Here is a 26,874-nt window from a genome sequence, read left to right as displayed (position 1 = left end):
CTCCAAGCACTGAGTCAAAGGATAGCGTGAGGGCGCCCGTCCAACATAATAACACACTGGTGGTGACATCACTTGCCGGAATTGTGGCGAGTAAACTGCGACCGATCGGTCATCTTCATCGTCTTCTTATTCCGTGGAAATTCATCGTCCAGAGGTCGTATCCAGAGGTCGTGTCCAGAAGTTGTATGTTTGGTTGTACATCAACCAACATTTTTTCTGAAGCAACCTTTGACCATGGCCAGACAGAGAAGTACCATAGTGTTATTTTCAACCTGTGCCAGCTCTAAAGCCACTGGTAATATCCATATTTCCCAATTCAGCCTCAGAGATCATGCATGGATTTCAATCAGTGATGTAGTGTGACAGCAGGCTTAAATTCTCTTTGAGGTTTTGGCCACTTCCTGGAAGAAAACAGTTGAAAATTTGTTTGGCTTGTCTGACAAGCCTGGCAAAATTTGTCCTCCTCAACTCTGCTCGTAAACGGTGACTTAGATTCCCGTCCCCGTTCCCGTTTTTTGACGAGCCATCTCTCTTATCTGGTAAATACAACAGCCTACCATGGTAACGAACGTGTGCTCTGCCAACCTTTAATCGGGCCAGGATTGTCAGTGGCCATGCTGACCACCATAGCCAATGAACCTTCAGGGTTTAAACACTACTTTTTATTGAATACAGATCCACCCTTTTCTACTCTGTAAAAGCCTCTAAATTGTTGATTGACACTTCCCAGAGCCCAGCCATTACACTGACTTATTATTAAGTTTGTAAGCGTTTAGCATTTTTATATTTTTATTAGTACACAGACTTGAGTATATACTATTTGAAATGCTTTGGAATCAAAGGGCTACATAAATACAAGTTAAAAATTAATAATAAATAAATTGTAACTTTACACTGGAGCATTTATCTCAATAACGCTCACTGCACTGACAGTAAAGCCTCAAACAAAGGCTTTATTCCAACAGAAGCCAAAGCGTCAACAGCCTCCATTCCAGGAGACGATTCACCTTGATTGACAAGACACACAAGCCGACTGAATCCCTCGCTAATCTAGAGTTGGCCTATCGGCTAACATGTGAATACACACAGTTCTTTGACACAAACATGCTTTATTAGTCCCCCCCATAAGCCTTTTAAGTCTTCTGCTGTAAAAGCAGTTTAGCTGCAGGCCACAGAGCAAGATGAACGGCTTCCAAGTGGATGTTGCTAGGAACTGATAATTTTCCCCAGCTGAATCACACTGGGTGATAAAGCATCTCAAGCCTTGAAGGGACCAGGGAGGCTCTAAGGCTCTTTAAACTGCCACTGTGTTAATGTTAGCTGGATCCATTGTTCACCGCACAAATATTCCCAGTAAAGTTTAAACCAAACCTCAACTCCAGGTCAGGTATTGTGAGTCATGTCCTTGATTTTCTGTTAACACTGATAGCGATTAATGTGGGTTGATAATTAAAGAATGCATATCAAAACTGTCTATCAACTCTAATAATGTTCAGGATTATATCCTCTGCTTATAATTAATATCTACCATGGGGAATTTCAACAGTATTTGTCAGCAGCTATATGAGCTATATGTGTACTGTTATGGCAGATCTACTGATGTAAACTAAACAAATGTCATAATGCCAAAGTGTGTGTATCCATATACCGTATAATGAATCACGATATGGAACTATCATCCACTTTTCACTGCATTTGAATCCAATGTATTGCATCAAATGGTCATGATATGAACGTTACATTTTGTGTCATGTACAGAAAAGAATCGGTCCCTATCTATAGATCACCAAGGTTTAGCTTTTCAAGGCAAACAGGTAGGTTACACTCAAGGCAAACAGGTAGGTTATAATTTTAAATTAAATAATAATTAAGGTCTGGTAATGACAAATGTTAAAGAAAAGCACTATGTTATTTAATCGTAATAATGATATAATAATAGAATGAATAATTGGACCTAGGATGAGCCGGTTGCTGGGTGCTAACATGAATGAACGGTCCTGTAGAAAGGATTTATCACACTAGCAGTCGGCAAGTCGGACCAGCTGCGTAGGCTAACCTCTTGGCTAACACTTGGCCAAACACCACTGACCAACACAGCTAGCATACAGCTCTGAAGGGAGACAAAGACAAACATGAACTCTCCCACCGACCCGAAGAGACAAGTTCTGTGTTTGTGTGTTTGAGTGTCTCTGACTTTTGTGTATGTGTGTGTGCGTGTGTGTGTAGAGCTTTGTGTGTGTGTGTGTGTGTGTGTGCGTCTGTGTGTGTCTCTTTCTGTGTGTGGGTGTGTGTGTCACTTTGTGTGTGTGTGTGCAGCTCTTTTTTGTGTGTGTGCGTCTGTGTGTGGCTCTCTTTCTGTGTGTGTGTGTGTCTCCCTTTGTGTGTGTGCGTGTGCAGCTCTGTGTGTCTTTATGTGTGTGCGTGTGTGTGTGTGTGTGTGTGTGTGTGTGTGTGTGTATGTGTGTCTTTCTGTGTCTGTGTGTGTGTGTGTGGGTGTCTGCATGTGAAATTCGCCAGAAAAACACCCAAGGGATGATTGCCGAGTCAACATGTGCTATCTATGGGCTGTTTCCGGTGCTCTTGGCGGGCCGGCCTGCTTCCTGCATTCTGTCAAGGACGCCCAGGCTTTACCTCCCTGTGACGATCAGACACGCCCAAAGACATGCCCAGTCACAGCTGGCACTGCCCTGGACGCTAACCCGACATGTTCCTTTGGGAAGGAAAAAAGCGAGTAGCGCTATTCAACATCAAAATCCTCCAGGTTATTTTCAACTATGAGAGTGTGCTTTGACTTTGTTTTAGGGTTACTTATTCTAGAGGCCTTTGCTTCAGTGTTTTATTCCTGAGGGGTGCCGCCATGCCTGTAGCACAGGGGTCACCAACCTTTTTGAACCTGAGAGCTACTTCATGGGTACTTCGTCATACGAAGGGCACCCAGTTTGATACACTTCTGAACTAACAAATTTGCTCGGTTTGCCTTTAGTTATGTATTATTATTATTATTGATTAATGATAATCATCTATGTGAAGACACTGATCATGTTAATGATTTCTCACAATAATTATCAACAATGATTTAAAAAAGGTGGGAAAGAGTTGTTCAAGAATGAGTTGTGCTATGTTTAGAACCGGCCTGCGGGCGCCTCATATGGGCCTTGCGGGCGCATGAAGATCTGGAATTCCAGCAGATTGTACGAACAGGCTTGAAGACAGGTATCCAGATGTTTGGGTGCCTGTGTGTCAGGGCTCCATATTTCTCATCCAAACTGATTCAGACAAAATATTTTGGAGTGAGAATATCTGGGAATTCTGGGGTACAATTTCGAAGAAATGGTTATAACATCAATTGATGTCCGAAAAACGAATAAGGTCAATGCCCAAATCAGAGCCATGCCGTAAAATGCTGAATCAGCCGGTAAGCCAGAAAGACAGCTGACAGATGGGCCAGTAGATAACTCTTCCAGAATTCTCCTAGAGCTGTTCGGCCCTTTTTTTTGCCTGCTTGATCAATATTGCAAAGGCTATGTTGTAAACTGAAATAGTATAGGAAGAATGATAAAAATATTAAGAAAATAACAGGAATGTACTGATATAAGATGCAGACTGAAGAAGGAAGAAAAGGAAGAAACTAAGAGAGAAACAACGAAAGAAAGATTAAATGTGTGGTTGCACATGTTATTAAAGGCTCAATGACGCCCCTGGTGGAACTATTGGAAAAAACAAGTAGGCAAGCCTTCCCTAAACTTTTTCACTGTTGATGTTAACTTTAAAATATCTAATGTATAAAACATGACAGCTTATATATATAAATATAAAGGTGTTGATAAGGTAAAATCATTTAAATTGTAGGTCATGAGTTAACGGATGTTTGACAAACTATGGACAACTGATGTTTTATATTTCCATTCTAATATAGGGCTACAGAATTATTGGGTTAGGGTTAGAGTCAAACAAAATGTGGATACTCTAACGAAAAACAAAGCGTTGACAGGAAACGACCGCCTGGCTCCTGTGTGCGGATTAAATAGTTGTCCGGTGATGGAAATCCAACTGTGGAATGCATTTTTTTCCTATGTGTGTGTGTCTCGGATAGAACTGTGACGGGCTGTGAGGTAATAACCATTGGATCGTCCCCTAAGACGCTCCAATTGGCTGAGACGTGCTTTGAGGAATGTCCTGAAAGCATTTAAAAAGCTCTGATGCCTCCAGCATGAACAGAACAGTCTAAAGCATCAGTGCTCCCTAGAACTACCAAGTCTTACTATATTTCTTTATTTTAGCAATAGGCTGTAACTCCCTGAATGCACTTTCTGAAGAACTAAAGGAAACAACCGGGACAACGACTTTAATCGGGAGATTCTATATTTTATACTTTATTTAATTTCGGATGATCATATTCAAAGGTACCTATGTGAATTTCTTTCAATTAATATATTATTTTAATAAATGATTTTGCCTAAGGCCTATCATTACATTTTATATGATTATTATTATTATTATTATTATTATTCTTTATATTTAAAAACAAGTCATAGATTAGGCCTACTTAGATAGGATGTGGACTATATCTTGTAACCAATTGATTTGGGATGGATTAGGTACCACTCGGGACTTCACCATGATGCGGTGCAGCCTCGCTCTGCTGCTGATGCTCTGGAGCTGTGAGAGTAGAAGTGTGGCAGGTGAGTGGAGAGGAAGCAACCGTTTTTGCTATATTGGTCCATTCGGTTTGCAGGCCGAAATTGTGAGGCGAGAGTTGGGCAAACTAACCGCCTTTGCTTTCCCTCCGCAGAGAGTGGCGAGGACAACAGTGTTTATGACTTATTCGAACTTGCCAAGGTGAGCAGAAGGCACAACGGAGTGACCCAGGTTCGAGGCGCAGACCCAAACAGTCCTGCCTATAAGGTCCTCAATGCTAGCCTGATCCCCCCGGTACCCGACATGTCCTTCCGGGACCTCATCGACTCCATTCAAACAGAGAGAGGCTTCATCCTCCTCCTCAATCTTAAGCAGTTCAAGAGAACCAGGGGGAGTCTTTTGACTGTCGAGAAGACCGACGGATCCGGACCGATATTCGAGATCATATCCAACGGCGAGGCGAAAATGCTGGATGTGGTTTTATCCACCAAGACCCAGCAACAGGTCGTGTCGATTGAAGATGCGGATTTAGCGACTGGACATTGGGAGAACATCACCCTGTTCGTGCAGGACGACCGTGTGCAGCTTTTTGTCGGCTGCGAGGAGATAAATGTGTCCGAGATGGATGTGCCGATCTACAAAGTATTGTCACAGGAACTTATAGACACTGCCCGCATGAGGATCGCAAAGGGAACAGTGAAAGACTTCAAGGTAAATCAATTTGTTCTTGCTTGCCAGAAAATTAATTGTGAACTACAACACGTGAAATCTTCTATCAAAAAGTGGGCTGTTACAGATATTATACAATTTGACTTTTAATTGAAAAGACTGTGAATCAAATCCAAATGATATGTGCTTTAAATGTTATGTCCTTTTATTCAGGGAGTGCTTCAGAACGTACGGTTTGTCTTTGGAACCACTCTTGAAGCCATCTTGAGGAACAAGGGATGCCAAAGTGGAGGTGAGTTTCCTTATACTCATCGGGACTAATCTCGTTCATCGGTGCAAATGGACCGCTCCAAAAGAAACAAACAGAATATTAACCATCGCTTCCTTCCTCTCCGCAGTGACCTTGTCCGGTATGATGACCCTCGACAACCAGATGAACGGCTCCAGCCCAGCCATCAGGACCGATTACACCGGCCACAAAAGCAAAGGTGAGCCCCGTCTCCCCCACCCTCCCCTCACCCCCACGCCGTTGATCGGCTCCCATCCACCGACCACGCCTCCGCCCGTATATTCCTCACGGTCTGCGGTGATGTAACTCACTCCTGGTTCCTCCTCCGCTTTGATCAGATGCGCCGTCCGTGTGCGGCTTCTCCTGCGAGGACATCTCTGGGATGTTCAAGGAGCTCAAGGGCCTTGGTGTGGTCGTCAAGCAGCTGTCCAAGACCCTGCACCAAGTGGTGAGTGTCCGGACGCCCGCCGGGTCGTGCCTCCTGCACTCTGTCATCCTTCCCCTGTCTGTCGCTTATGTGTGTCTCCCCCCTGCCCCCTGCTCATTGCATTCCTAATGCGTAGCCACTTGTCACTGTAACGACGGGCCAGGGCCAAGTCCCTAATGAGACCCATGTTGAATGCACAAAATGTGTTTGGCTGACTGATTCTCTCCCGCCTGCTTCACTAGAGTCAAGAAATGTCTTAATCACTGTGTGTGTGTGTGTGTGTGTGTGTGTGTGTGTGTGTGTGTGTGTGTGTGCGTGTGTTGGGCGTGGGTTTTGTTCCTATTGGCAACAGTGGCAATGCAAATGTTATCCGTACTTTTCCCTAAACACCCTCTCTTGCTGTTTGTGTGTGTTTTTTTCTCTCTCTCTCTCTCTCTCTCTCTCTCTCTCTCTCTCTCTCCCCCCCCCCCCCCCCCCCCCCCCCCCCCAGGTCGATGACAACATGATGATCATGGATCAGATCAAGACCAAGGATGGAGTGTGCGTGCACAACGGCATTGTGCACAGGAACCAGGACGAGTGGACCATGGACGGATGCACAACGTGCACCTGCCAGGTAAGAAACCCGTCAAACACACCTCCCTACATGCTGTGGAGATGGGATAAGAGAGCCTGGTCCATTAGAGTTCCAGCCTCCAATTATACATAGATAATGTTAATCCTTCACTTAGAGCTGTGTGGTGAGACATGCTAATCTATTGTGTAATAAAGTGTTGGGTGGAAAGTTTTAGTGGTGTTTAACACGCACAGCTGGATGAGTTTCCCTGAAACATAGCAATTAGCCTTGGCACAGATCCACCTCACTTACTTTTTGTGTCCTTTCTGTGTGATTCGGGGTGGCAGGCCAGCAGGCCGTTATCCATGTACTGATCTGAACCTTCCTCTGTGCAGAACTCGGCCACCATTTGTCATGAGATCAAGTGCCCCATTATCCCGTGCACCAACGCCACCGTGCCCAAGGGAGAGTGCTGCCCGCGCTGCGGAAGCGGTAAGAACCAGCTCGTCTCTCTGCTCGAGGAGAGCATAGGCGCTGAAGCCTTTGCCCGTTTTTTCAAAGGATACGAACAATATGATAATTACAGTAAGGATCGAGTGATGACAATGATTATCACAATGATAATGACACTGTGAATAACTATAATAAAACAAATGCTAATAACAGCAATGATCGAGTGACAAAGATTATCATGTTGATAATGACGATGTAATAATAATACTAATAACGGCGATAGAAACTATATTATAATAACAATGACAACAATTCAAATTCATCCTAATTCCTAATAATTGATTGTAATGTGTTCGGCCTCAGACCCCTTTGCAGAGGACGGCTGGTCCCCGTGGTCCGAGTGGACCCATTGCTCGGTGACCTGCGGCCGGGGCATCCAGCAGCGCGGACGCTCCTGCGACCGCATCAACAACAACTGCCAGGGCACCTCGGTGCAGACCCGGGACTGCTACCTGGAGGAGTGCGACAAGCGCTGTGAGTCCCTCGCCTTTCCCCTCGCCGCTCTTCAACGCCAACCTCCATTGAGTCTGTTTTGATATCCTCATCAACGCTGCCGACAGAGCCGGAGTTTTGAGTTCTACGGCGTGTTAACCGTTGTGATTTTTGTGTTGTTTGTTCACAGTCAAACAGGACGGTGGTTGGAGCCACTGGTCTCCTTGGTCCTCCTGCTCCGTGTCCTGTGGCGAGGGCCTGATCACGCGCATCCGCCTGTGCAACTCCCCCACGCCCCAGATGGGTGGCAAAGAGTGTGAAGGAGAAGGACGCGCCACTGAGCTTTGCAAGCAGTCTCCTTGTCCTAGTAAGTCGTGCTGCGGTGTAGTAACGAATGAGGCAACACAATAGTGATTGAGCCCTTAACTCACTTATGAAAGACCTTGCATTTGCAGTAGTTATGAATGTTATGAACAAGGAGTCAGTGGTGACAGCTCAGGGATCTTTGGGATCAATTACTGCTTGTCGCCGAAGCTGTCATCAAAGAAAACAAAACAGAATCTTCGGGATTTCCACTGCCAAGTTTTAGAGTCCAGGACAAAAGGCTGATGATGGTGTTTCCTCTTCTTCTAGTCCATGGTGGATGGGGACCCTGGTCTCTCTGGGACACCTGCTCCTTGACGTGTGGTGGTGGGATCCAGATGCGCAAACGTCTCTGCACGGACCCTGCACCAAAATATGGAGGAAACCATTGTGTTGGTGGTGGCGCCATGTCTCAAGTGTGCAACAAGCAGGAGTGTCCTATCGGTAAGCAACCTGAATTATAATCAGAACATGTAAATGTAAAAGGTGCAACTCTTGTACTAGCGTCTAGAACAACCTGTTGTGTCTGCCCCGGCCTGTAGATGGTTGCCTCTCGAGTCCTTGCTTCGCTGGAGCCAAGTGCACCAGTTTCCCCGATGGCACCTTCAAGTGTGGCCGGTGTCCGGTTGGCTACAGAGGAAATGGCATCAACTGCAAGGACATCGACGAGTGTAAAGAGGTCTCCGACGCCTGTCACACACACAACGGGGTGCATCGCTGTGAAAACACAGTGCCTGGCTACAACTGTTTGCCCTGCCCCGCCCGGTACTCCGGACCCCAGCCATTCGGGAGGGGGGTCGAGCAAGCCACCGCCAAGAAACAGGTGTGAGCTTTTGCTGGTTTTCATGTTCGAGTCCATTTCGTGAAGTAATACTGTCGGTAGGACCGGGATTCTATAACCCTCCATTTTTACTTCAGGTCTGCAAGCCTCGTAATCCTTGCCAGGACGGGAGCCACGACTGCAATAAAAATGCCAACTGTGTCTACCTGGGCATCTTCTCTGATACCATGTTCCGCTGCGAGTGCAAGCCAGGATATGCTGGCAATGGCTACATCTGTGGAGAAGACACTGACTTGGATGGATGGCCCAACACAGAGCTGTTGTGTGTGGCGAACGCTACATACCACTGCAAGAAGGTAAGCAGAGTGATACGGAGAAAAAAACAGAAATGGATACACCATCATTTCCCCAGTGTTTTGTTGTGGGGATGCCCTCTTCATACCAGTTTTGTTTTGGTTCTCTTATAGGATAATTGTCCCAGCCTGCCCAACTCTGGTCAGGAAGATCATGACAAAGATGGCCTGGGGGATGAGTGTGACCATGATGATGACAACGATGGAATCTCTGATGATAGGGTGAGGCGTGACACTGTTTTTTTTTTTCTTTAGTCTCTTGTTTTCCTCAGGGACCAGACATAGTAATCAGCAGTAGCCTCTTTCAACCATCTTCCCTTTGGGTGGTAGAAATCGAATCCTCTGTGTTTCCATGGGGACTTCCAGCAGAAACACTTTGTGGAAAGCCAGTAGCACGTAAATACTATAATATCATATGGCCTAGGCTTAGGACAAAAGGGCCGGCACACCATAATTCTACGTGTGGATTGGAAAAGTTAGACAAGAAAATGGTCTATAATGTTGTGGTGAGAAAACCCTAGGTTTCTCAAATTGGAATATCACATTGCAGCGAAAAGACAGCGTCCAAGTTCCAAACCAGCCTCATTGAAATGTTTATTTTTTCATCTGGTGCCATTTAATTTCACAACTGCGTGTTAAGCTAATGGATTTTAAACAAAATGTTTTTTTGATGAATTCAGGATAACTGCCCCAAAGTGTACAACCCTGCCCAGTACGACGCTGACAGAGACGACATTGGCGATCGCTGTGACAACTGTGTTTTCGAAGCTAACACGGATCAAACCGACACCGACAACAACGGCGAGGGGGACGCTTGCGCCATTGACATTGACGGCGACGGTAAGAGTCCTCTTAAGGTTTTGAAGTTCTCCGGTGCTTCTGGTGAGCTATTGTAAGCTAATGCGGGCAAATCGTGTCCTCTCACCAGGCATTCTGAACGAGAAGGACAACTGTCAGTACGTCTACAATGTGGACCAGAGGGATTCCGATGGGGATGGAGTTGGAGACCACTGTGACAACTGCCCTCTTCAGCACAACCCTGACCAGGTAATGACATAGATCCTCTTTCCCCTCGCACTCTCTCCAGGATAAGCTGCACCTGAGGGGTGATATTTAGGCCCAATCCCATTTCTACCCCTTACCCCTTCCCCTTACCCCTTCAAAACAAGGGGGAGGGGTAAGGGGAAGGGGTAAGGGGAAGAAATGGGATTGGGCCTTAAGCTCTCACTGTGCAGGCGGCCTATCCTCTGGACAAAGGATGAAGGTTGTTCTTTAGAATAGGTTTCTTCTCCGATGAAAGAGAGGAATGTGGAAATTTTTTAATTAGGCCAAAAGGGAAGGACATTGGATTATTGTCTTCACAGATAAAAAATACCAAAAGATCATATCAAAAGAAAATTAGTAGCATTGAACAAAGTTCATATTGACTTCACCTACTTTGTATTTAGGAAAGAAAAGGATTTTCTATTAGAAGGATTTGTATTAAAGGAATTCCCTTCTCCTACAGATTGACTCAGACTCAGACCTCGTAGGGGACAAGTGCGACAGCAACCAGGACATCGACGAGGATGGGCACCAAAACAACCTGGACAACTGTCCATACATCCCCAACGCAAACCAGGTCGACCATGACAAGGACGGCAAGGGCGACGCCTGTGACCACGACGACGACAACGATGACGTCCCCGACGAGAAAGACAACTGTCGTTTGGTGCCCAACCCTGACCAGCTGGACTCTGATGGTGAGTCCCCTCTCCGCTGCCACGGCGGTCAACTGGGCGTCCGCTACACTGGAGACATTTCTCGTGGCTAACTCGGGCAGACTCTATTCATCACACTTAGGCTTACATAACCGCTCTGTGACAAATCCTTTCCTTCTCCTGTTCCGCTATTTTGTCATATTCGCTGGTTGTATTCCACTTCAAAAGCATGTGTTTTGATTTCTCTCCTCCAGGGGATGGCCGAGGGGATGTTTGCCAAACTGACTTTGACGATGACAAAGTGCTGGATATCTATGACGTCTGCCCAGAGAACACTGACATCAGCGAAACAGACTTCCGCAGGTTCCAGATGGTTCCTCTGGACCCGACAGGCACCTCTCAGATCGACCCCAACTGGGTGGTCCGGCATCAGGGCAAGGAGCTGGTGCAGACCGTCAACTGCGATCCTGGCATCGCTGTCGGTATGTCGAACATATTGCACTTACACACGATAATTAATTGCCATTGTATGGGTCGAGTATGCACAGGGTATCTGTCAAGGCGCGTCGCTGCTGTTGGCCAACAACACTAAACCGGCCTTCATCCCCGTCCAGGTTATGATGAGTTCAATGCGGTGGACTTCAGCGGAACATTCTTCATCAACACGGACAGAGACGATGACTACGCCGGCTTTGTTTTTGGCTACCAGTCCAGCTCGCGCTTCTACACCGTGATGTGGAAGCAGATCACACAGACCTACTGGTCCACCACGCCCACCAGAGCCCAGGGCTACTCTGGCCTGTCAATCAAAGTGGTTAACTCCACTACAGGGCCTGGCGAACATCTGAGGAATGCTCTCTGGCACACGGGAGACACGGCCGGACAGGTGGGTTTTCCATTCACCCCGTCTATAAAATACTCCACATCAATGAGATACGGGCATTAGGAGACTTTTATTGCATAGGTGGATGTTCATCAAGTTGACGCGTTGACTGTAATTCTTCCAGGTGCGTACTCTGTGGCACGACCCCAGGAACATTGGCTGGAAGGACTACACAGCCTACAGATGGCATTTGGTGCACAGACCCAAGAGTGGACTCATCAGGTAATGTCCAACAGCCCTTGCACTACATATGAAAGCTCTTCCCAGAGATCAAGAGCACTGTAATCGTTCAGTTCAAATGTATTAACATGTGACTTTTCATTACTCAGGGTGGTGATGTACGAAGGCAAGAGGATCATGGCGGATTCCGGAAACATCTACGACAAAACGTACGCTGGTGGACGCCTCGGCCTCTACGTCTTCTCCCAGGAGATGGTGTACTTCTCCGACCTCAAATATGCGTGCAGAGGTAAGACCCATTTTAAAAACTCCTGTCGGTCATGTGTTCAGGAAAAGGGATTTGAATGGTCGCTAGTACATTTGATTCTAACGCATGTCTTTTTTTGTACTACCAGATTCATAACTGAACCCGTGAGGTCCTGATATGGATAGAACGGATCTGTCACCTGCCACTATGAGCTTTGAACTGTAAGCCCCGCGACGACCATTCTCCGCAACACTCGACCACGAGAACACACACCGTTTGCGGAATGGATAAGAAGATGTAGAAGGTATAACCAGCCTCCCGTACATTCCCCTCGAGAGACTTCCGTGTCCCCGCACCGTACACCACGCGTTGGCCTCGTTCTGAGGTCCATCTTAACCTTCTCATTATAATTCTTGGATCTGCTTTCGAGGACCGACTAGATCCCGGTCCTCACTTGTGGTGCGTTTGCCGAGTATGGCCATCAAAGGGAAGACATTTTTTTTCATCATGTTTTATTTTTTAAGCAATAATTTTGATCTGCTGTGGACTCAAAAAAGACTTATTTGAATATGAAGAATGCCCTAGGAGGATTTTGGTTAAGTTGGGAGCGATTCTCTCCCCTCGAAGGACCCGTGGAGGGGACCATGGACGAATAGACTGGACTGATACTATCAAAGAATGTGTGTGTGTGTGTGTGTTTATATCTGTGTTTCTATGTGTGTGTGTGTTTGCGTGCGTGCATGTGCAGTTGGGAAACTGAGAGCATAGTAATGAAGACCACATTGCCAATGAATCATTATCATCGATAATCAATGAGTCATTTTATCCTCATTGACCCAGAGTCTTGCAGGCCTTCCAAATGGAGGCCTAAACCAAACGCTATGCACTGTCCCACGAGATTGACCCGTTGGCTCAGGAAACACCATCAGAGGGACTAAGAAGGGAGGAGTACAATGACTAGGACAGCACAGGGCCTCAAAGCAAACGTGTATTGCTTTGAAAAAAGAATATTTTAGAATAATATGTGGTGATATCTTTGAGTTTTAAAAACAGTGTCAAGGGACGTAACTAGTCAAGTGCCAGTCTTTTGTGTGTGAGGAATGGACCTGTATTGCTTTAATTTCTTATTTATTTATTTGTCAGAGATTTTTTGTACCATGGTTGCCATCAAAAAAAACTAAAGTCAGTGATCAATTAAAGAAAACCTGGAAAATACAATGCCATGGTATGTTATTGTAAGGCGTATGCCAGATGTTTTAATTGATAATTTTATTTCCAAATATTCTTAATCTGCACGGTAAGCACGATCGGTGTGCCTGAGCTTGTGTGTACATTTTTTTACAAGGAAACTGAAAGGAAAAGTACTGAAACGAAGTACAAATATTACCTCATCATTATTAGAGTTTGTATTGAGGCCACCATACGAGAATATCTTTTTCCAGCAGCAGAGTATACATTGGTTGACTTGTATTTTTTCCCCAAGACAGACTTAAGTACAATCATTTATATTCTGTATATAAGATATTTTTGTAGCAAAAAGAGGCCCGGTCAGCAGTGTAATAGATTCAAGAAATGTTCCCTTTACTATGTTGTGCGATATGTCCTGTGCATTTTTATAAATTATTATGTTCTATGTTAAGAGTTTATTTCATTTGTGTAGATAAATGCTATTTAAATAATTTATCCAGGAACGTTGCCATAATATGGTATCGATCCCGTTTGTTTGCACACTGACACAAGGATGTCTTTGTTGTTTTTGGTTTTGTACTTTTTTTTTAATACTAGGGAAACTTTTTCTATAAACATTTGTACCATAGTTTTTACCCACAAATTGTTGTTTATACTCCTACCAGTGATGTGTAATGTCATGGAACAATAAACACTTCAGGAAAAAAAAAAAAGTGTATTCAAGTTACTTGGCTTTTATTTCATGCTGAACCATTAAGACATAATTGCTAAAGTCTGAGAGGTAAAGCGCATTTCCTTTAGGTCTGAAACTTAAAACACCTGAATGTAGCCATGGTGGGACAACACAACTGGAATCCATTAGCTGGGTCTCATACAGTCCTGTGGAGAAAAGGGCAGAATCGTTAAGAAGTCCAAAGCCTGCACCAATAAACATGAAGTGTGGCCTACTAAAGCATCGATCCTTCTACGATCACACCTGAGACGTGCATCACCCACCCACCTTACCTTCCAGCTCCCGGCGATCACGTGACGAGCAGAAGCAAGGAATGAGGAGCCCCCTTCACTTGAATGCAAACTCTGGAAGAGTGTCGCCTAGTCTACGCTTTACACTACTATTGTATAAAGGAACCAGTGGAAAGACATGAACAAGACACATACACACATGCATGCTGTGGGAGGGGATGGTAGTCATAGCCCTCAAAGCCATTCGTATCTCATTAAACAGCTCATAATTTTCCAGAGTAAAATAAAGATGGCCGATTTGGGTCTTTTACGAGCCAAGCCGTTTCGGGGCCCGATGCAGCCCTCACAGCTCCCCTCTGAGGAAACCCAGACAGACTCGGTTAACTGCAGGTCTCCTTACATTAGAAACGACCTTGTCGCCATGGAAACGAGGTTAGTGGGCCATACATTAGCCTCAATGCGGTTCCCTTGCAATAAATGTATACTACACACATGTGTTCCAGGATAAAGACAAAAGGTGGTCTGTGTGTGTGTTTCTTTGACATCCTTCATAACTCCCTGATGATCAATGAGCTATGTAGCAAAATGTTGGACACACGTTTTGTTTATTACATTGCAGGCTAATTCTCTGGTTTTAGTGTCTATGTGTGTGCCTGTGAACCTGAGTTGAAAATCCTAACTTGGCCCCCTACTAGACATGGGAACATTGTGACAGAAAGTAGTCCCAATGAAAACTAGATTTTTTTTCCACACGGCTTCAACGTGAGTAGCAACAGAGGCTACATAGCTACGCCACACTTGCTCATGCAGCACTTCTTGTAGTTCCTCCTCCGGTATTCATAATGAATATGATATGGCATTTCAAATAAGGAGGATCAGTTAAAATTACATATTGGTTTAGGCCATGGAACCTCACCTATCTTGCTTGTTTGTTATTTTAGAGAGAGAGAGAGAGAGAGAGAGAGAGAGAGAGAGAGAGAGAGAGAGAGAGAGAGAGAGAGAGAGAGAGAGCGAGAGAGAGAGAGAGAGAGAGAGAGAGAGAGAGAGAGAGAGAGAGAGAGAGAGAGAGCAGACCCGATAGGAATCCAAGAGAGAGAAAATAAATAAGCTTTGCTCACAGGTCAACCAGGTGCAGACGAGCCTATCGCATTGAGCACTCAAACCCCAAAATCTTCTACTTCCATCACTTTCTATTCTACCTGCTTGCTTACCAAAAAGGATGAGAGTGAGATGTATTGCATAGCTAACAAATGTCCCGGTTTGCACTAACTATAAACAACTTTAATTCAACCCTGAATCTCATCACCTACAGGGGCAGGGATTTGGGGGCAGGCCTTGGGTAATAGGAGTTCAACCGAGCTTTGCTGTTTCTCCGAAAGAGACCAAACCCATGGTCTCCCTCTGCATCGATCTGTCGGTCAACACCCTGAACATAAGGCCTCACACACAGCGCTTGTGCTCCAGTGTGATGTGCAGTACGTGAGAGGAATGTCCTGTTCTCTCTTCGACCGCTGTGATGGGGACAACAAAGTTGCTGTTCTCATTCAAATAAGACATCCCTTATGAATACACCCCCCTGAACGCATATAAAACGAAAAAAATAACTGTAGGAGCCAAAGAGGAACTAATTGATTTATAATAATAAGTTAGTTAAAAACAATTAATTATTGGTAATGATAATTGTATTATTATTTGCAAGGTTTATATAAGTTTAATATGAATAATTTACTAATGTATGATAATCTATTTTGATGTTTAAACCAAGGTTCAATATTTTGTATTTCTGATGTTAAAAAATAAATATGACATCACTGTTAACTAGGGTTGGACCTAACTAACTTGGGGTCAAAAACTATAGGTAGCAACATCGTTTTTTGACCCTGCGTTTGATATTATAATTTTTTGTTTTCTAATTAAACATTAGAAGAAAGTTATCTTGTCTTGTCACTCGCGTTACAAATGCTTTTTGAAACTTACAGGAGCAAGTGGTACAATTACGGAGACGAAGAACGAAATGGTGTGCCACCACACCCACAACACAGGCGGGACAAGATTCATTTTTGTTTGTACTGTTAATTAGGGATTGACAAAAAACTGACGTGAACAAAGTGTATCAGGGATTGAAACAACACAAAAAACTGACCTGAACAAACTTTATTATTGTGCATCCATATCTTTTGTTTGGCCATTGGTGTGTGGACAGGGATGTGTCGAGAAGAGACCCACAATCCTCTCTGGCGGCAGTTAGTCGTCGGCGGGGAACGGGCCGCTGTGGGAGAAGCTGGTGGTGTATGGGTCTTTGAGCAGGGCCGCCAGCTTGGCCTTGGAGATGGGAGGCCGAGGATGAGACCTCTGGCACTGCTCAGCCTCTTCCAACAGGGAACGCAGCTGCTCTGCACTAATGCGCTGTTGAGGGAGAACGGACGTGCATGCAAGGTTTAGACACAAGGGCACAAGCTCTCGAGAAAGGTGCGTGGTTATCCCTCTAAACAAGGCTACTAGTAGCATATAAACATTTGTATAGCAAGATATACACATTAGCGGACAGGGAACGCCCAATTCACAAACATTCTGGAGCGATGTCACCAAACTATTTAATAGACCAATGAAGACAAGTTTTTGTATATTTATATTTTAATTACCCGCTGCACATAACTTTATAAAGCTGGAAGTAGCATAAAACTGTCTTCATGCTCATTCATGCTACTAAAAATCCTCATGTGGAATTCTTTGTGCAGAGTTGGACTGCGTCCTGTGGGTTCAAACGAGCTAAAAACTATTCCCTGAATTGCCTGAAACGCTTCCAGCTGGACGGAACCGTGTTTTTTTGTTCTTCTCATTTGCTGAAGAAGTCAGAATCCTTCCTCACGGATCCTTGAGGGACTTCATGTGAATTCAGGGTTGGGAGAGCCAACCTTTTCCAAAACTAGGTTAGGATGAGGACAGGCTTTCCGTAATTCCAACGTCAATATTTATCCCGTGGGAGTCGTTCCTGGGAGTTTGACTTATCTTTTTGGCACCCGTCCCTTACAAAATCTGCTGTTGGGTTTATTTGGACAACCAGGGAGACTTTTAATTCATCTGCGTGAGTGAGTGATAGTAGCGCGCCAACTGAAAAACACGGTTCAGAGCGAGTGTTTAGAGCATGTTTCTACTAGGTGTAACCACACGGGTTGCATAGGCGAAGAAACAAAAGGGCCATCACGATTCTGATCGAGTTAGCTCAGTGTTTCTCGTAAACGTTACGCAACGGCTTCCGAGACCGCTCTGTGACTGAACTCCTGGCGTGGTCCACACCGCCCTGTGTCATCGCTCCGGACTCCAGTGGTCTGACCCGTGCAAGAACATGGTTGGAAACAAAGCCCAGGCTGGTTCCCTCACTAGAAGCTGTCATGTCAAGGGCCTTCTCTAGAAGCACTACATTTTCCTCGAACACGTTTATGGCCTTCCTCCAAGTAGCTTAATTATTTTGTTGTTTAACCCCGATCGTCAAATCTAAAACAAGACCCAAAAACACAAAAAAAATAGATTGACAACAAATGCACCCCCCAGGCCCGGGTGCACCCCCCCCTACCTGACTGTACCTACCTCCTCCATCGCCCTCACACTGAGTTGCCCATGTTAAGAAATCCTCTCAAACCTAATGATACTCTTTGGGTCATTACATCCAAGGTATTACTGTGTTTTTCCTTTTTTTACGAGCGCTGCAGTTCTCCACACTGCAGGCCTTTGTTTCCACCCAGCCCTGCAGAAGATAAGGGGCTATGGACACACATTCATTCCCCATCTGTGGGGCTCATTGAAACGGCTCTCCTGTCTGTAGACCTGACCTTTCAATACCTTTCAATAGGACGCCGGAGATGAAAGCAGCACATGTGGTTGGTATACAAGTCGCTGTAGGAGCTTCTTATCTGGGCCCTGTAAAATTGGGTGTATCAACCGACATGCATGCGTGTCTGTGTGTGTGTGTGTGTGTGTGCGCCTGCGGAATTGTGGCTGTGCATTTGTGAAAGCATGCATTATCTATGATTTAATGGATGCAGTTTGGAATGTTTCACACTCAGCGGAACTCGATACAACTGGAATGAAAACGTAAAATGCAGAGTCAATGTTTTGTGTGTTTATAGATTGAGGCAATAAAAAAGGGGACAACTCGCTGAACCCTAGTGTCTCGATGTAGAGAAAGGTTCATAATGTACTTCAGATGACATGCATAAGGGATAAAGGGAGAGAACCATAATGTTGGCTACATGTCCCGAGAAGAGCGAGAGCGAGGGCGAGGGCGAGAGAGAGACCTTAAAAGAAAGATCCCACATTTTTAATGGCCTGAAATTTGATGGTCAGACGTGAAAGTTGGCCGACCTCTGATGCACCACTGCTCTGCAGACCGCCGTGTCACCAGGCGTCTGAGTTCAGGTGAGCTCAACGGCCTTCTGTCTGTCTGTCTCCTACGGCCTTTCCGTCAGGAGTGTGGGAGCAGTTCTCAGGCACTTTATATTTCCCCTGAGCCAGGCGTCAGTGGCAGCACTGATGTCTAGATGGAAACCAGTGCAGATAACAGAACTGCCTTCCAATGGAAACATGGACAAGAGAGAGGCTTCGCTTGTTTGAGGGGGTTTTCTGGGCATCGCCTTGGTCTCATGATGTTATCACTGGGATAGGAACGTCAGGCCTCATTATGAACATGTAAAACACTGCTAGGCCGGTGGGACCAGGCGAGAGTTCAGAGAACTTCGCCAGCCGGCACTTTCTTACTCCAAGAGGCCATTGATCGCTGTTCCTCTTAGCACATTTACACCAGAGCAAAGTGGTTTAAATCTAATCCAACTTGTGTATAAACACCTCCCAGGGGAAAAGAGAGTGCAGCTGTTTGTGTGGAGATGGTTGTCGCCATCCATCCCAGCCATAGTTCCTTTAGCAGGAACATGTGAAATATAAAGTGGAGGTGGTGAATCCATAATCGCCCACTCAACACCACACACCGGACCTGTCGGGATCGGGCGGTAAATCCCCTCGGCACAGAGATGAAGATCTGTGTCCTTGAAGGACCTTAAAAGACTTGAGAAGGAGAATGTGAAAAGGCGGCTTGTTGAGATGTAAGTTGGATTTGAAAGCTCAAAATCTCGACAAATCGCCTCTAAGGCCCATATTTAACCCTGGGTTTTTTCAATAGGTTCTTGGGTTGGCTCCAGGAAGCTCCAGATGCTCTCTGTGCCGTACCTCAAACCACCTGCCTCACGTCTTACGCCGGCTTGACCCAGACATAACCTGTTCAGCAGGCATTGATCGTATACATCTGTCGGTTTTTTAACATTATACATTTCCATGTGTGCGGGAGGAAATATGATTCAAACTCACCACACAATCGAGCTACCTACTTCATGTGTTATGAACCTTTTGTAAACCTTTTGTAGAAGCACATTAGTAGCAATCCACCAAGTCAGACTAGATTCATGATGTTGCCATAGCAAGCAGTACTAATCATAGGCTAGCAACACTTAGGTCAGTGGGACTCCGAGGGGTTCCACAATAACAGGAGGGTGGGTGTCCCAAGACGCGTAAGGGCTCCTCACTGTCTCATCCCTGGACGACGAACATGACAGCACTGGAGTTCCTTCCGTCCACACCCACCCTCCGGCCGTCTCAGTGCGGACCACCCCGCCATGCCAGTCCCGGCTGCTCTTCAGGGTCCCAGGGCTCAGGGCCAGTTCCCCGCCAGCGGGGGCCACTCAAGTTACAGGGGTCACTGACTTCAGTCGCATAGCTGCCTGACTCAGCCACCGAACGGCAGGAAGCCAGAGCGCTGGTCATAACGGCAGGGATTGTGTTTGTCGCGTGGACAATGCCCTGCCTGCGCAGATTAAGAGTGCAGGGTGAGTCAGTAGTGTGTTCTTTATGAATTATACGGTTGTATCCATAACCGCATTGTGTGAAGGGGAGAGGGCTTGAGACAACTGCTCGTTATGAAACCCAAAGGAAGGAGTGGGTTTGTGATAGTATCAGTAGATGGTGTCAAAGGACATGATCATGTTCCTCAAAACCCAAGGGGAGAGCTGTTTCAGAGGCTGACTCAGATCCTTCTCTTATGCCGGAGAACTTAAATCTTAAAAGCTGAGAGTATAGATGTTATCTGGGAGGAAAGTTGAGAAATAATACAAAGTGTTAAGACCTATCGCATAACATTTCCAGGACGAGACTAAAGACTGCCAAACCATATTCAATGACACCAATGTCCGTAAGTTAATTAGTGGATCATGCACCATAAATACACCATAAATAATATATATATTAGCTGTCCCAAAAAATGAAAGCTCTAGTGGTCTAGGTGGCTAAGAAAGACTGAGAGGAGAATCCTTGTTTTCCTCCTTCCTCTCCATAGGAAGGAGGAAACTGCAGACAATGTGGTCTATGTGGCCACATAGACCACATTGTCTGCAGTGGGAAAGGTGTTGCACAACTGGGAAGTTGGCAGCACAATAAAGTCTGAAAAGAGAACTTGACACTTTTCTGCAAGCTTTAATCTTCCATGGTTGGCTTCCCACATGAAGTGGATTTTGATTCTCTGCTATGCGACGAGGCATTCCCTAAATGCAACGATTGATCTTTTACAATCTTATTGGCAACAACAACCCAACCTGATTAGTACACGACACATTCTTCATTTTCAATCCTGTTAAGATAAGGCAGAAATATGCTTTTTTTTTTTTTTCATATTTTTGGTTTGTTTGTGCAACAAGGTTTTGATTGTACACAGAGATAACAGGAGGCCCGTCATTCTCAGGCTGCATATTGACATGCTAAAGTGTTCAAGTGTGTGTAGCTATAAAGAGAATGCCATCGGATTTGGCCACATGACAACATGGCTTGATGTTGAAAAGGTTCTGTCTGGTTTTATAAATCCTGCTCTTTTCATCATCGTTCAAAGAACAATCCTGAGATCATGGTTCACACTGGTGTAATTACATTGGCAGTGCTCTGCCAAAGGGTTTAAAAGCATTGTCTGCAGCCCGTTGTTGTCCATCAGTGCCTACGATTGCAGGATAAACAGTACCAGATCAATTGATGAGGATCCATTACACCAGATGAGCTGGATGCCAACAATAAAACTACAAAACACTTTTATTATTCATTCTGGGAGCCATTAGTTTGTGTTAGACAGAACCGAAATAGATTGAGAAAAGACAAACACAGTCAATGACAATCTGAATCTGGATCTCTATTGTATCTACCTTTACCACTACAGCATCAGGACTATAACCAGCTTTTGAATAATAAAAGCCATGGGTTTGCTTACGCACTGAATAAGCGATCAGCAAACAATGGAAAATCCGGGGTAGAGATTCCTTGGCAGAGGAAGGCCCTTGAGTTAAGAGCGGGAATATTTCAGGACCCCGGGCCAACGTGGGGTTTGACGTGCATGCACCGCTGGCCTCAGATCTGAATCCAACGCAACAGCTGAGTTTCGGAGGATAAATCACAGCAAAGAAGTAAATCAGGTAGGGCTATCACGTGGATCTCATTGGATCCCTTTAAAAGCAGTCCTGGCTCGAACACTAACCAAGGGAAGTGGGGGAAGGCGAATCGCCACTCAACCACATTAACTACATTAACAACCTCAGGAGGCCAACTGAACTCACATTTTCCGTCTTTCATTTTAACTTTTACACTTCAGCAGCAGTCCAGACTAAACATAATATATTCCCCTCCTGCTGTAAAACCTTTCCATCTGTCGCCGGTAGCTGGGAGTGGTATTTATCCAAAGTTAAAATGTTCTTATTTTATAAACACAAGAGACTTGAACGAGGTCCATAATCTGTCTACATATTTTTCATTCCGCTCGCAGTTACGCCTGGTATGTCCCCGAGTTAATATTTGGTATTTTCCTCACGAGTGTCATCTGAAATACATTGTAGCCTCGCCTGAAAAAGCCTGCTGGAAACCATTGTCTTCAAACATGGCAAAGAAAGGCATAACACTATTATGAGTCCTCACAGAGAGAAGAGAGCTTTATTATGGTGGTCGCCCTCAAATGAAAATGAGTCTTAAAATGTTGCAATAACAGCTAACGCTAACAATAGCCCTTAAAAAGTGATCTCATATGTTTATGTAACCAAATTATAATAATTAAAAGAAGACAGTGTCTTCGCAACTCAATTAAAGAGGAATTACATGAAATTGATATCCTTATTGGAATATTAGGTCATTCAATACCTTCTTATGAACAGTTTCATAGTGTCTGTCTTTCATAGAAATCAAAGACAGACACTTATGGAGGATAGACTACGATCGTGTGAACACACCAAGACAAGAGAGTGCATTCGGCAAAGTGGATTTCTTTGTAGCCTGTCAGGGCTGTGTGAAAATGTCTCAGAAAGCGCTCCCAGAAAAATTCCACTGCATTAAATGTGCTCCTGGCCGCAAAAGCTGCCCCAAACGCATTGATAATACACAGAGCGTGTGTTTACATTGCAGACCCTTGCTGGCAGCTCGGCATGCACTAATAGTGACACATAAACTCCTGCGGCCCCATGCACACACATAAAGCCCAGAGAAACAGAGGGGTGTAATTTGTGCCTAGCAGCACCAGTGGTTAGCCTGTTGGTTTTGATGTTTTGCAATCATCATTATGCTTTCTTGAAACTTAAAAAAAGTTTAAAGTTAATTAACCAAAAATGGGTCATCCACTTGTTTTGTTTTGTTCTAATTATGGCGAATCCGTTGCATGGCACTGCCCTTTCATGGATGGGTGTGACAAGCGCTTTGAATGTTTTATCACCTCCGCAGTGTGAGAAGGGGAGCCTTTTTTAAGTTTAAATGTGTCATTTGTGTGATGACATCACCTTGTGGCTTGCCACGGTGAGGGAAGAAGTTGAAAGTGTATGTTATTTCGGTGCTGAGCTCCAACCAACCCGGTCCGGATGAAGCAGGTATCCTCTGGTATAGTGGACACGGTCGGCTGGGGCTGCCCTTTATAAACCATAAAACCAATCGCTCGAGTAGTTCCCTTCTCCTGACAACAGCGCTAGTAGCCAGGAGCTGCACTAGGTGCAGAAACCAGGCCCGTTGGCTTCTGTTTTTAAAGCATTCTTCTCTTGTGTCCTTGGGAACCTGGTTTCGGGGGGGGAGTTCAGGAGTTGCCAGTTTTGTGTTAAACCAGTTAAATAGGTTTTTAAAACACACTCTGTCCAATAGTCTCCAAGGCAAAATGTGGAGCTTGAATCCCGAAGAATGATAGCAGAGAGCTATAAAAAGTGAGAAAGTGAGAGAAAAAGTGAGAGTGAGCAACGAGGTGAGCAAGGGAAGCAAGGGGAGCAAGGAAGAGAGCAAGGAAAACAGAGAGACTCGCGTCAGAAAATATTTAAGTGCGTGCGTGTGCACGCATTTTGTGTGTGTATGCGCATGAATCAAGCCACAATGAACTCACTGGGATCTCTGGGTTGATGTCTTCGGCCGCCGTTGTGTCCCTGGGAGATGAGGCTTCGCCCGCTGTCTTTTTCCTCAGGTAGTCCACTGCACATCTACTGCTGGCCCAGCTTTCCCCGCCGAGCCCCCAGATGGCGTCCGATCCAGTGACCTGACACAAAGAGACAAGGCAGGCGTCTCACATGGTGCAAACCACTAATCGGGCAGCATTTACATTTACATTTAGGGCATTTTGCAGACACTTTTATCTAGCTTGCAAGGCAACAGCCAGCTTGTCTTGGGCAGTCAGGGTTAGGTTTCTTGCACAGGAACACCTCGACACTCCCAGTGACCTGGTCTCCCTCCTGAGCTAAGCCGACCCTGCAGCATCGGCCGGGTGAGTCGTACCCGGGAGGCCACCTCTCTCCGTGGAGGCTCGTATCTCCCGGGACATGAGGTTAATATGTGACATGTGTCCACCACACCGCCCACCCCTCCGTTCGTCCCCTGACACGTCCTGATGTGGGACACATGGCAGACAGGACAGGTGCTGTCCGCTGACCAGGGGATGACCAGGGCTAATGCTATATGTTCTGACCTCTATAAATACACAACTGTAGGCTGTAAGGTTCCAGCGTGGGCCAGAAACCAGCTCTGGAGAGGATGTTGCCAACCACAGGGTTGTTTTCTCAACATTCATCCAGTGCCATGCGGTTAGACTCTCCAACTATTTCGGTTAGCATAAGTGCCAGTCAGGCCTATGCATGATCTAATAATGTTGAAATGGATGGATATTTCATTAAATCTAGACATATCAATGAAGTCTTACTTACAAGCAAACGGCGGTTTACTTGAGCCGGCTGAATCTCTCTAATGTTTTTTAACATAAATACTACATGTCTTTAATCGGTTTTGACACATTCACGGTAGGATGTAATCTTGGTGGATCTCCGGGCAGGGGAAGAGGGTTCAGCAAATTGGCCAGCGGTCGAGTAAAAGGCATGCATGGAGCTCCCCCCATGGCAAGAAACGCAAAGTAAGGTTGCATGTGTACCATCAAATAACATGGTACTACAAACAGAATGTTTCGACGCAAATGAAAAGACACGGCTGCACTGTCGCACTGGAAACATTTGCAGATTAGTAGCTTTCCTACTCCTGCCGAGTACAGCAAGAACTGCTGACCTCCCGTTTCTGGGATTCCTTCCAAACCTCCTCGTACCCCCCGCCCCCTTTCCCCGAAAAAATAGTAGCAGCTTATAGGGAGTGCGTGTGGCCTCACCTAGAGGCAGAGCCCAGATGACAGCTTCCATCTGAAGTCTCTTTTAAGTGGTTGTCATTAGAGCTCTTTTTCTAGGGACTCACTCATCCAGGCTCTCGGAGCCCCCTCCCCCGGCCCCCCCCCCATACCGGGGCCCCAGGGTGGAGGCTCCCTGACGTGGTTCAGAGTGAGAAGAGCCGCGTACCTACCAGGCAAAATAAGAATTAAAGTCTAGCTTTACTCACCACCCGTTTCACCACTAAGTGCACGCTTCCAAAAATATAATGTTATTTATTTTATTTGGAAATGCTTAGGAACGGTGTCCTTGGTTCGAGCTCCTCGCCGTCATCCACAACATAGGCAGAACATGGGAATATCATGTGAAGTCCCCATCAAAGCCGCAGTCCATTTATAAATCGGGATTTGCCCACTGCTGTATTTTGTATTTAAACGGTACGGCTCGGCCACACATGCTAAATAGACATCCTGTTATTCCCATCAAATGCAATTTAAAAGGAAGACAGCCGTTTAAAATACAAAGCATGGAAGAGATTGCATTTTTTATGACCAGTATGTTACATGACAGAGTTTATCCTATGCAGAACGGCATCTTCAAATGAAACAGGATTGCCTTACGTTTGAACATCAGGAACGTTTTGTTTTCTGACTGTATGGAACTCCCCGTAGATAGGAAGAGTTAAGTACAAACCAAAGATCAAGGATTGTGTATTATTTCCTTAGGGGTGCATGGGTGGCTCCATTAAGATTGGTCGGATCTACTCTGCAAAACTGATGCAAAAACGTTTCTACCATCCCATAATTAAATACGTTGAAGATGAACAAGACATTCTATATTCTAATATAGTCTAAAATCCTAATATCTCTGACCGGTTCACTAAGGCATTAGCATGCACAAATAGACAACGAAAATGGACTGCATTAATATAGCGCTTTCTCACCAGTAGCTACTCAAAGCCTTTTACAATAATGCCTAACACTCACCCATTCAGACACACCGGTGGCACTGTCATCTATGCACGTTGCATGGCCTTGCACTGGAGTAGTTAGGGTGAGGTGCCTTGCTCAGGGACACACAGTCTGTATTACGTTAATATCGCTCCTTGGTGGTGGATCGCTCTGTATTTTATTATCCTGGAATGTGTGACAGGCAGAACTCGCCGGGTCAGACAGAGAGACTCTCCAATGCAGGGTGGGACAGGAGTTCAGGTTATCCGGACAGGGGCCAAGATCTCCCATGACTGGCTCTCTGCTGTGCAGCTGCTTGGAGTTTTGCTGCAGGTCTTCAATAATCGCATTGGATCATTGAGTCCCAAACGGGTCTCCAACGAGCCTTTTGATCCGTTCGGTATGCAAAACATGTCAAACAGAATCAGGGTTTCAAGAAATGAACTCTGTTCATGAGTTTGCGATAAATGCATGTCTGTTTCCCTGCAAGCTTGTAGGTCTAAACTACAGTCCATGGTGTGCGTTCAGCCTATGCCAGGGAGCTGACATTTAAAACTGCCAACATTTTCATGCAGGTTTTTTGACAGTAAAACAATTGGGGAAGTAACTTCACCGCAAAATTCCTTTCGAAATCAGCTACCGATCATTCTCTTGTTTTCTTGTCTCATCATTCCAATATTCACGATTCATCTTCCAAGACCGATTTTAGCCTTTCAAATCTGGAGCTCTGCCTACCCAGGAGAGAGTACAGTGGCTGCTGAACCTCTGCATAGGGTGAGTGGTACAAGTAGGTGTTAGGCTTGGGAGACAAGTCAGGGAGGATGATGACTGCACAATTCCTCAAACACTTCATTGACGATCAAGCATTTCAATCTGGTGACACCTATCGCCAAATTACTTCTTGGATAACGCAACACAAAATGTACAAATCCCAGATAGGAATTAGGATGCCAAAGCAGAAAGCCTTCCTTGGACGTGTTCAATAATAAAAATATGAAACATATTTAGGCTTTTTCAAGGGGCTAATCCTCTGTCAGAGGGTATCTGTTATATCATCCTCATG

General features: G+C 45.3%; 2 protein-coding genes across 3 annotated transcripts in view; one reads left to right on the top strand and one right to left on the bottom strand.

Annotated features, from left to right (window-relative positions):
* The first annotated feature begins 4,265 nt into the window (after positions 1-4,265).
* On the top strand, positions 4,266-13,944 carry LOC132457838 (thrombospondin-1-like). The gene is made up of 22 exons (XM_060052190.1): positions 4,266-4,407; positions 4,603-4,682; positions 4,793-5,349; positions 5,521-5,599; positions 5,706-5,795; positions 5,935-6,044; positions 6,514-6,639; positions 6,975-7,071; positions 7,396-7,566; positions 7,715-7,891; positions 8,158-8,331; positions 8,430-8,710; positions 8,806-9,024; positions 9,136-9,243; positions 9,702-9,861; positions 9,950-10,068; positions 10,529-10,763; positions 10,976-11,203; positions 11,336-11,607; positions 11,729-11,826; positions 11,934-12,073; positions 12,180-13,944. The coding sequence occupies exons 1-22, from the start codon at positions 4,388-4,390 to the stop codon at positions 12,185-12,187; spliced, it is 3,549 nt and encodes a 1,182-aa protein (XP_059908173.1). The 5' UTR covers positions 4,266-4,387; the 3' UTR covers positions 12,188-13,944.
* The window catches only part of fsip1 (fibrous sheath interacting protein 1), a 29,374-nt gene continuing 14,968 nt past the window's right edge, over positions 12,469-26,874 (bottom strand). The window contains exons 8-10 of one of the 2 annotated variants that reach the window (XR_009525778.1): positions 23,607-23,756; positions 16,326-16,588; positions 12,469-14,098 (exon numbers count right to left, since the gene is read on the bottom strand). Coding sequence is in view for 1 of the 2 variants with exons in the window: in XM_060052194.1 (XP_059908177.1) it covers positions 16,427-16,588; positions 23,607-23,756 (312 nt within the window). In the remaining variant the exon portion in view is untranslated. Of the gene's footprint in view, positions 16,589-23,606; positions 23,757-26,874 lie in introns of both variants that reach the window. The other variant, XM_060052194.1, reaches the window with a different exon arrangement.

This window comes from Gadus macrocephalus, chromosome 5 (genome assembly GCF_031168955.1).
Source record: "Gadus macrocephalus chromosome 5, ASM3116895v1".
Taxonomy (NCBI): Eukaryota; Metazoa; Chordata; class Actinopteri; order Gadiformes; family Gadidae; genus Gadus; species Gadus macrocephalus.
Note: the sequence above shows the minus strand (reverse complement) of the source record. Positions and strands in the feature narration are given on the sequence as shown.